The 10000-nt window shown below is 48.3% G+C and overlaps 2 protein-coding genes across 6 annotated transcripts in view; one reads left to right on the forward strand and one right to left on the reverse strand.

Annotated features, from left to right (window-relative positions):
* Nucleotides 1–903: 903 nt before the first annotated feature.
* atrn (attractin) overlaps nucleotides 904–10000 on the reverse strand; it is a 258397-nt gene continuing 249300 nt past the window's right edge. For all 5 annotated transcript variants that reach the window (XM_046367620.1, XM_046367619.1, XM_046367616.1 and 2 more), the window contains exons 28-29: nucleotides 5242–5356; nucleotides 904–1622 (exon numbers count right to left, since the gene is read on the reverse strand). In XM_046367620.1, coding sequence (XP_046223576.1) covers nucleotides 1498–1622; nucleotides 5242–5356 — 240 coding nt within the window. In that variant the 3' untranslated portion in view covers nucleotides 904–1497. The remainder of the gene's footprint in view (nucleotides 1623–5241; nucleotides 5357–10000) is intronic.
* LOC124046836 (hsp90 co-chaperone Cdc37-like) overlaps nucleotides 9191–10000 on the forward strand; it is a 1555-nt gene continuing 745 nt past the window's right edge. The window contains exon 1 of the mRNA XM_046367622.1: nucleotides 9191–10000. This exon is cut by the window's right edge and continues 745 nt beyond it. Within this exon, the coding sequence (XP_046223578.1) occupies nucleotides 9199–10000 (802 nt within the window). The 5' untranslated portion in view covers nucleotides 9191–9198.

The raw sequence follows: 10000 nt of genomic DNA on the forward strand, positions 1-10000 counted from the left end.
AACAGGAAGTTATGCAGGAAGAAGTTGTCTTGTTTGAGGCCAGAGGAGGCTACACAGGAAGGAGTTGTCTTGTTTGAGGCCAGAGGAGGCTACACAGGAAGGAGTTGTCTTGTTTGAGGCCAGAGGAGGCTACACAGGAAGGAGTTGTCTTGTTTGAGGCCAGAGGAGGCTTCCAGAGGAGGCTACACAGGAAGAAGTTGTCTTGTTTGAGGCCAGAGGAGGCTTCCAGAGGAGGCTACACAGGAAGGAGTTGTCTTGTTTGAGGCCAGAGGAGGCTTCCAGAGGAGGCTACACAGGAAGGAGTTGTCTTGTTTGAGGCCAGAGGAGGCTTCCAGAGGAGGCTACACAGGAAGGAGTTGTCTTGTTTGAGGCCAGAGGAGGCTTCCAGAGGAGGCTACACAGGAAGGAGTTGTCTTGTTTGAGGCCAGAGGAGGCTTCCAGAGGAGGCTACACAGGAAGGAGTTGTCTTGTTTGAGGCCAGAGGAGGCTTCCAGAGGAGGCTACACAGGAAGGAGTTGTCTTGTTTGAGGCCAGAGGAGGCTTCCAGAGGAGGCTACACAGGAAGGAGTTGTCTTGTTTGAGGCCAGAGGAGGCTTCCAGAGGAGGCTACACAGGAAGGAGTTGTCTTGTTTGAGGCCAGACAGGAGATATATTAGGAAACAGTATAAAAAACTGATATATCAGGAGATATATTAGGAGATATTAGGAAACAGTGTTTTCAACCTGAATGGGTAACAGAGGAGAGGCAGAGAACAGTGAGCTGAGGAAGGAGAGGGGTAGAGAGGGGTAGAGAGGGGAGGCAGGGGAAGGAGAAGGGGGTAGAGAGGGGAGGCTGGGGGTAGAGAGGGGTAGAGAGGGGAGGCAGGGGGAAGGAGAAGGGGTAGAGAGGGGAGGCTGGGGGTAGAGAGGGGTAGAGAAGGGTAGAGAGGGGAGGCAGGGGGTAGAGAGGGGAAGACAAGGGGAGGAGAGGGCAGAAGTGGAGAGGGGGGGCATAGAAAGGAGAGGAGAACCAGAGCAGCTGTGTGGTCTCACCAGAAGAAGAAAACAGAAGGAAAACTGACCCTAGGACAGATTCTAACAGGAGACTGTTACCATCACTAGTTACACCCGGGTGGACACCAGACAGACAACAACACCTCTCCTCGAGCAGCAATGAAGCCGTGGTCCCTCTCTTCGGACGAGGTGCTGTGGTGCACCAGGTGTCAACTGGGAAGCCTTTAGGAGGATGGCTGTCCTCTCCCCCTTTTCTCCCTCCTTCTCTTCCTTCAGTTCGGGGTTATAGTCTCTGGGGTGGGGTCCAGGGGCAGGGTGGGGTACAAGGGCAGGGTGGGGTCCAGGGGCAGGGAGGGGTCCAGGGGCAGGGAGGGGGTGTGGTCAGATACAGGTGGAGGGCTGTGCAGAGGGGTGTTGCTTCCTGTTCGGGGTTATAGTCTCTGGGGCAGGGGAAGTGGTGGGTCCAGGGGCAGGGTGGGGTCCAGGGGCAGGGAGGGGGTGTGGTCAGATACAGGTGGAGGGCTGTGCAGAGGGGTGATGCTTCCTGTTCCTCAGACCACATGACTTCTCCTTGTAACCAAGACACATCTGCTGAGACACATCCACCAGGGCCGAGGCCACCGTTAGACCTACACAGAGACAGAAAGTGATGTATTAGTAACAGGAAGTGATGTATAAGTAGCAAGACAGACAGACGGATGGACAGACAGACAGACAGATAGACAGGTCGTCTACTGGTTAGAGCGTTGGACTAGTAACCGAATCCCCGAGCTGACAAGGTACAAATCTTTCGTTCTGCCCCTGAACAGGCAGTTAACCCACTGTTCCTAGGCCGTCATTGAAAAAAATAATTTGTTCTTAACTGACCTGACTCGTTAAATAAAAGGTGAAAAATAAAAAATGTATTAGCAAACAGGAAGTGATGTCTTAGGACAAATATGTTCATCATAAACCAAATGGGCCTTAGGATACAGTGGTGGCTAGTGGCACTTTAATTTAGAAGGCAGCCATTTGCAGAAGTGAACAAGAAGGATTAGCGCTGTACGGTATAGATACACTTTTCAGATACGAAAAAAATTGTTCCGTACTCGGATACTTCTGTCAACTGTGCCTCACGTCGTCTACTAAATGAGAGAGGATCAAGTCTGTCAGCGTTTCTCCTGTCTGTTGACGAGGACCTGTTGACGAGGACCTGTTGACGAGGACCTGTTGACGAGGACCTGTTGACGAGGACCTGTTGACGAGGACCTGTTGGCGAGGACCTGTTGACGAGGACCTGTTGACGAGGACCTGTTGACGAGCACCTGTTGACGAGCACCTGTTGACGAGGACCTGTTGACGAGGACCTGTCGACGAGGACCTGTCGACGAGGACCTGTCGACGAGGACCTGTCGACGAGGACCTGTCGACGAGGACCTGTCGACGAGGACCTGTCGACGAGGACCTGGACCTGTCGACGAGGACCTGTCGACGAGGACCTGGACCTGTCGACGAGGACCTGTCGACGAGGACCTGGACCTGTCGACGAGGACCTGTCGACGAGGACCTGGACCTGTCGACGAGGACCTGTCGACGAGGACCTGGACCTGTCGACGAGGACCTGTCGACGAGGACCTGGACCTGTCGACGAGGACCTGTCGACGAGGACCTGTCGACGAGGACCTGTCGACGAGGACCTGTTGACGAAGACCTGTTGACGAGGAACTGTTGACGAGGAACTGTTGCTCTGGGAGTCCGGGCTGCATCATGTTCGACTGCCCAGAAGTTAATAATCTTCAATAAATGTAACCCGGCATTAAGAAATGTTGAAACGGTTCATTAATGTTCACAAAACAATGTTTTACAATGCAAGATGACAGCGGTAGCTTCCAGCTATGTAGGCTAACTTTCCTAGCTAGCTGACGTTAACAGTACTTTGTTTGTGATGAGGCAAAAATATGCTAATTTCAAAGTTGATTGTCACCAAGAACTTGATTCATTCACTTCATCATCTCTTTCTCTCTCTCTCAAGCAGAGATACTGGTGAAAAATATCTCTGCCTCGTGTCAAGCTTCACCAACCGAACTTCCTGTGTGCGCAAAGCGCATAGCAAAGTGGCTCATGCATCATGAATGAAGACATTAAAGACAGCGTACAATTATATAAAATAAGAGATTGCTTCTTCTATGCAAATGATGTTGATGAGTACCATCAAATACATCCCAAATGGAAGACAAACAGACTGTGAATCATCCCAAATGGAAGAGAAACAGACTGTGAATCATCCCAAATGGAAGAGAAACAGACTGTGAATCATCCCAAATGGAAGACAAACAGACTGTGAATCATCCCAAATGGAAGAGAAACAGACTGTGAATCATCCCAAATGGAAGAGAAACAGACTGTGAATCATCCCAAATGGAAGAGAAACAGACTGTGAATCATCCCAAATGGAGGAGAAACAGACTGTGAATCATCCCAAATAGAAGAGAAACAGACTGTGAATCATCCCAAATGGAGGAGAAACAGACTGTGAATCATCCCAAATGGAAGAGAAACAGACTGTGAATCATCCCAAATGGAAGAGAAACAGACTGTGAATCATCCCAAATGGAGGAGAAACAGACTGTGAATCATCCCAAATGGAAGAGAAACAGACTGTGAATCATCCCAAATGGAGGAGAAACAGACTGTGAATCATCCCAAATGGAAGAGAAACAGACTGTGAATCATCCCAAATGGAAGAGAAATAGACTGTGAATCATCCCAAATGGAAGAGAAACAGACTGGGAATCATCCCAAATGGAGGAGAAACAGACTGTGAATCATCCCAAATGGAGGAGAAACAGACTGTGAATCATCCCAAATGGAGGAGAAACAGACTGTGAATCATCCCAAACCAGATCTGAACGCAGGGACACCCTCCTAATGGAGACACTCATCCCATAATAGAGATCATAGACATGTAAATGTCCCCCAGCCTGTCTGTCCCAGCGAGATATAGAGGGAGATCTGCTGCTGTTTACACTGCCTTCACAATACTCATTCACCTGTATTGTAGATACGCTACATCTTACACAGATATTTAATAAAGATTTACCATTCAAATACATGATTACCATTATGCTATAGGACTACGCTATCTACACGGGGGAGATGTGTGTGTCTAGAGGAGGTGTGTGTGTCTAGAGGAGGTGTGTGTGTCTAGAGGAGGTGTGTGTGTCTAGAGGAGGTGTGTGTGTCTAGAGGAGGTATGTGTGTATAGAGGAGGTGTGTGTGTGTAGAGGAGGTGTGTGTGTCTAGGGGAGGTGTGTGTGTCTAGAGGAGGTGTGTGTCTAGAGGAGGGGTGTGTGTCTAGAGGAGGTGTGTGTGTCTAGAGGAGGTGTGTGTGTCTAGGGGAGGTGTGTGTGTGTCTAGAGGAGGTGTGTGTGTCTAGAGGAGGTGTGTGTCTAGAGGAGGTGTGTGTGTCTAGGGGAGTTGTGTGTGTCACTGGGGGAGGTGTGTGTGTCTAGAGGAGGTGTGTGTGAGACTGAGGGGAGACTGGAGAGAGACGGGGGAGAGAATGGGGAGAGACTGGAGAGACTGGAGAGAGACTGGGGAGAGACTGGGGAGAGAATGGAGAGACTGGAGAGAGACTGGAGAGAGACGGGAGAGACTGGGGAGAGACTGGGGAGAGACTGGGGAGAGAATGGAGAGACTGGAGAGAGACTGGAGAGAGACGGGAGAGACTGGGGAGAGACTGGGGAGAGACTTGGGAGAGACTGGGGAGAGACTGGGGAGAGACTGGGGAGAGACTGGGGGAGAGACTGGGGAGACTGGGGGAGAGACTGGGGAGAGACTGGGGAGAGGCTGGGGGAGAGACTGGGGAGAGGCTGGGGGAGAGACTGGGGAGAGACTGGGGAGAGATTGGGGGAGAGACTGGGGGAGAGACTGGGGGAGAGACTGGGGGAGAGACTGGGGGAGAGACTGGGGAGACTGGGGGAGAGACTGGGGAGAGACTGGGGGAGAGATTGGGGGAGAGACTGGGGAGAGATTGGGGAGAGATTGGGGAGAGATTGGGGAGAGATTGGGGAGAGACTGGGGGAGAGACTGGGGGAGAGACTGGGGAGAGACTGGGGAGAGATTGGGGGAGAGACTGGGGGAGATTGGGGGGAGAGACTGGGGAGAAACTGGGGGAAGATTGGGGGGAGACTGGGGGACAGACAGGCAGACAGACAGACAGACAGACAGAGAAAACATAGACAGAAGGAGGGTATTCCTGTATCTTACCAGACTGACCGGGCGGGGGGATGCCCCCGGTGCCTCTGGGTAAACGGACAAAGATGGAGAGGACAGCGGCCTTGTTCCCAAAACAGGGCTCCAGGGCGATGGGCTTGGGCACCGTCTGGACAGGAGAGAGATGTTAGAGCAGGGTGTGAATTACGGGGGAGGCAGGGGGGGCTACATCCACTGACTGAGACGTTAGCTCTCCTAAATGAGACGTTAGCTCTCCTAAATGAGACGTTAGCTCTCCTAAATGAGACGTTACCGCCCCTAAATGAGACGTTAGCTCTCCTAAATGAGACGTTAGCTCTCCTAAATGAGACGTTAGCTCTCCTAAATGAGACGTTAGCTCTCCTAAATGAGACGTTAGCTTCCCTAAATGAGACATTAGCTCTCCTAAATGAGACGTTAGCTCTCCTAAATGAGACGTTAGCTCTCCTAAATGAGACGTTAGCTCCCCTAAATGAGACGTTAGCTCCTCTAAATGAGACGTTAGCTCCCCTAAATGAGACGTTAGCTCTCCTAAATGAGACGTTAGCTCTCCTAAATGAGACCTTAGCTCTCCTAAATGAGACGTTAGCTCTCCTAAATGAGACGTTAGCTCTCCTAAATGAGACGTTAGCTCTCCTAAATGAGACGTTAGCTCTCCGTTAGCTCTCCTAAATGAGACGTTAGCTCTCCTAAATGAGACGTTAGCTCTCCTAAATGAGACGTTAGCTTCCCTAAATGAGACATTAGCTCTCCTAAATGAGACGTTAGCTCTCCTAAATGAGACGTTAGCTTCCCTAAATGAGACGTTAGCTTCCCTAAATGAGACGTTAGCTCTCCTAAATGAGACGTTAGCTCCCCTAAATACAACAAAAGAGTAGGGGGTCTCTACATTACGCTCATTTCACCATTCTCCTATTTGTTTAAAATGTAGTGGTAAATACGACATCAAAATCGTCCAAATAAAACAAACACCCCCACGTTTCTGTCATGGTTTAAACCATGTATTTCTACGTGGCGGGGCTGTCCACTCAGTATCGCTGAATTTCTCTCTCAGCTAAGCTCCTTTACCTATACATTTTGCTTTGACATTTGGTGTCTACTTCAACATTTGTTTGATTGCCTTTATTCCAACGCATTAGATTTATCCTTTGATATACTATTGTTTGCTTTTGCACGCCAAATTTTTCCGTTTTTGATTTGTTAAAAAAGTTTGAAATATCCACTTCATGATTGTGTCCCACTTGTTGTTGATTCTTCACAAAAAAAATACAGTTTTATATCTTTATGTTTGAAGCCTGAAATGTGGCAAAAGGTCGCAAAGTTCAAGGGGGCCGAATACTTTCGCAAGGCACTGTATTTAACCAGGAAGGGATCATTGAGATTAAAATCGCTTTTTCAAGAGCGTCCTGGCCAAGATAGGCAGCACCAAGTCCTTAAAAACAAATTACAGACAGACAACATGAAAAACTACAAGTAATCTAGTAGAAACCACTGAATTCACAAGAGTATAAAACAGCAAATTAAAACCATTGACAGGTCAGGGAATCAGCCTCAAAATCCTTCACCAGTGATTTAAAAACACCAATATACAGTGTGTGAAAACCTTGTGAAGACTTACAGAAAACGTTTGACCTCTGTCATTGCCAACAAAGGGTATATAACAAAGTATTGAGATAAACTTTTATTATTGACCAAATACTTATTTTCCACCATAATTTGCAAATAAATTCATTAAAAATCCTACAATGTGATTTTCTGGATTTTCTTTTCTCATTTTGTCCGTCATAGTTGAAGTGTACCTATGATGACAATTACAGGCCTCTCTCATCATTTTAAGTTGGAGAACTTGCACAATTGGTGGCTGACTAAATACTTTTTTGCCCCACTGTATATAAAATGGTATTGTATAGAATACAAACCCATACATCTCAACACAGCCAGCATGCTTCCTCCAATCAGTCTACATTAGAGGGAGCATCAAGGAGCTTGCTGGCTACAGCACCACTACACCAAGTGTTCATCTACACAAATATATTTGTACAGGCATGGATGTGCCTAAGGGCCAAAAGGGCATGGGCGTTGTTGTATATCTGGAGTACTTTTCCTGTCTTATCCGGTGTCTTGTGTGAATTTAAGTATGCTCTCTCTAATTCTCTCTTTCTTTCTCTCTCTCGGAGGACCTGAGCTCTAGGACCATGCGTCAGGACTACCTGGCATGATGACTCCTTGCTGTCCCCAGTCCACCTGGCCGTGCTGCTGCTCCAGTTTCAACTGTTCTGCCTGCGGCTATGGAACCCTAAACTGTTCATATTTACTCTTGAGGTGCTGTCCTGTTGCATCCTCTACAACCACTGTGATCTCCACCCGGCACAGCCAGAAGAGGACTGGCCACCCCTCATAGCCTGGTTCCTCTTTACCCGGCACAGCCAGAAGAGGACTGGCCACCCCTCATAGCCTGGTTCCTCTCTACCCGGCACAGCCAGAAGAGGACTGGCCACCCCTCATAGCCTGGTTCCTCTCTACCCGGCACAGCCAGAAGAGGACTGGCCACCCCTCATAGCCTGGTTCCTCTCTACCCGGCACAGCCAGAAGAGGACTGGCCACCCCTCATAGCCTGGTTCCTCTCTACCCGGCACAGCCAGAAGAGGACTGGCCACCCCTCATAGCCTGGTTCCTCTCTACCCGGCACAGCCAGAAGAGGACTGGCCACCCCACATAGCCTGGTTCCTCTCTACTCGGCACAGCCAGAAGAGGACTGGCCACACCTCATGGTCCTTCTGTAGCTCAGTTGGTAGAGCATGGCGCTTGTAACGCCAGGGTAGTGGGTTCGATCCCCGGGACCACCCATACGTAGAATGTATGCACACATGACTGTAAGTCGCTTTGGATAAAAGCGTCTGCTAAATGGCATATATTATTATTATTATTATATTATTATATATAGCCTGGTTCCTCTCTAGGTTTCTTCCTAGGTTTTGGCCTTTCTAGGGAGTTTTTCCTAGCCACCGTGCTTCTACACCTGCATTGCTTGCTCTTTGGGGTTTTAGGCTGGGGCTATATAAATTGATTTGATAGAGGACTGAGGGTCTTTTAAATATTGAAAGTGTGTAAATAGTTACCCATGTTAATTTGTAAATGTGTATATATATATTTTTTTCATTTATTTTTCTTAATTCTTTGGGGGGGGGGGGTTAGAATACCATCAAAATGTATACCTTCACCAATTTGGCCACTTGGGTACATTTGGGCTACTTGTGTGGGACACCTGGGTGACTTCATGATAAATGTCATGTAGCACACTCATTTTGGAAGTTATCATTCTGAAACTTTGCACAAGTACTGTTGTCCTCTTATATTTACCACAGAAATTGTCCCCAGCATCCTATCTGAATGTTTGTTTTGTCTTGTTCATTTTAAAGATGATGATAAAAAACAACAAATAAAGATGTGTTTTTTTCTCCATTGTTTTATCCAAACCAGATCTATTGTGTTATATTCTCCTACATTCAATTCACATTTACACAAACTTCAGAGTGTTTTCTTTCAACTGGTACCAAGAATATGCATATCCTTGGTTCTGTGCCTGAGTGACAGGCTGTTAGATTTGGGTATGTCTTCAGGCGGAAATTGCACAAAGTAGGGGGGGGGAGCTCTAAGACATGAGCCCATCAACTTGAGTGCACTGAGTTCTATCAGACAGATGGTTAGCAAACCATGCAACTGCATGCTCTGAAAGACCTGCACTCGACAATCTCTGCCTTAGTATAGCATGATCAACTGTATCAAAAGCCTTAGAGAGATCAATAAAATACTTCTGAGCTGAAGCAACGAGTATAGTGCGGCGGGTTCTCTGGCAAGCTTAGCTCACATTTTCAACAGGACCAAAGTTGACATTTTTCTTTTTTTCACGTCATTTCCATTTCGTGTGCCGTTGTTGCGTGGACTTCCCACGGAAAGAGAAGGAGCGAGAAGATGACGTCCAGGACTATTGATTACAGTGTGTGGGACCACATCGAAGTATCGGATGACGAGGATGAGACTCACCCCAATATCGACACGCCGAGCCTCTTCCGATGGAGGCATCAGGCGCGTGTGGAGAAACAGGTGGCCTTCGAGGAGAAAGGAGAGGAGCTGGAGAGGAACATGGCAGAGTGTAAGAGACGTCTGGAAGAGGTGCAGTACAGAGTGAAGGAGTTAGAGGAGGAAGGAAAGAAGGAGGGAGAGGAGGAGAGGAAGACGGCGCTGAGCAAGGCCCAGGCCGAGGAGAAGAAATACAGAAAGGATCAACGCTTGTGGGAGAAGAAGATGGAGGAACACCGGAGAGAGGAGAAAAAGATGCCTTGGAACGTTGACACGCTCAGCAAAGAGGGATTCAGCAAGAGTATTTTGAACATCAAACCGGAAGTGACCGAAGAGACGGAGGAACAGAAGGAGGAGAAACACCAGACTTTTGTAGATAAACACAAGAAAGAGATCAAACACTTTGGGATGCTTCGGCGTTGGGAGGACAGTCAGAAGTACCTGTCTGACCACCCTTACCTGGTGTGTGAAGAGACGGCTAACTTCCTGGTCATCATGTGTATCGACCTGGAGGTGGATGAGAAACATGGTTTGATGGATCAGGTAGCCCATCAGACCATAGTGATGCAGTTCATCTTAGAGTTGGCTAAGAGCCTGAAGATCGACCCTCGAGGATGTTTCAGAGAGTTCTTCCAAAAGATCAAGACTGCCGACCAGCCCTATCAGGAGGCCTTTACTGATGAGCTGGAGTCCT

This window comes from Oncorhynchus gorbuscha, linkage group LG10 (genome assembly GCF_021184085.1).
Source record: "Oncorhynchus gorbuscha isolate QuinsamMale2020 ecotype Even-year linkage group LG10, OgorEven_v1.0, whole genome shotgun sequence".
NCBI lineage: Eukaryota > Metazoa > Chordata > Actinopteri > Salmoniformes > Salmonidae > Oncorhynchus > Oncorhynchus gorbuscha.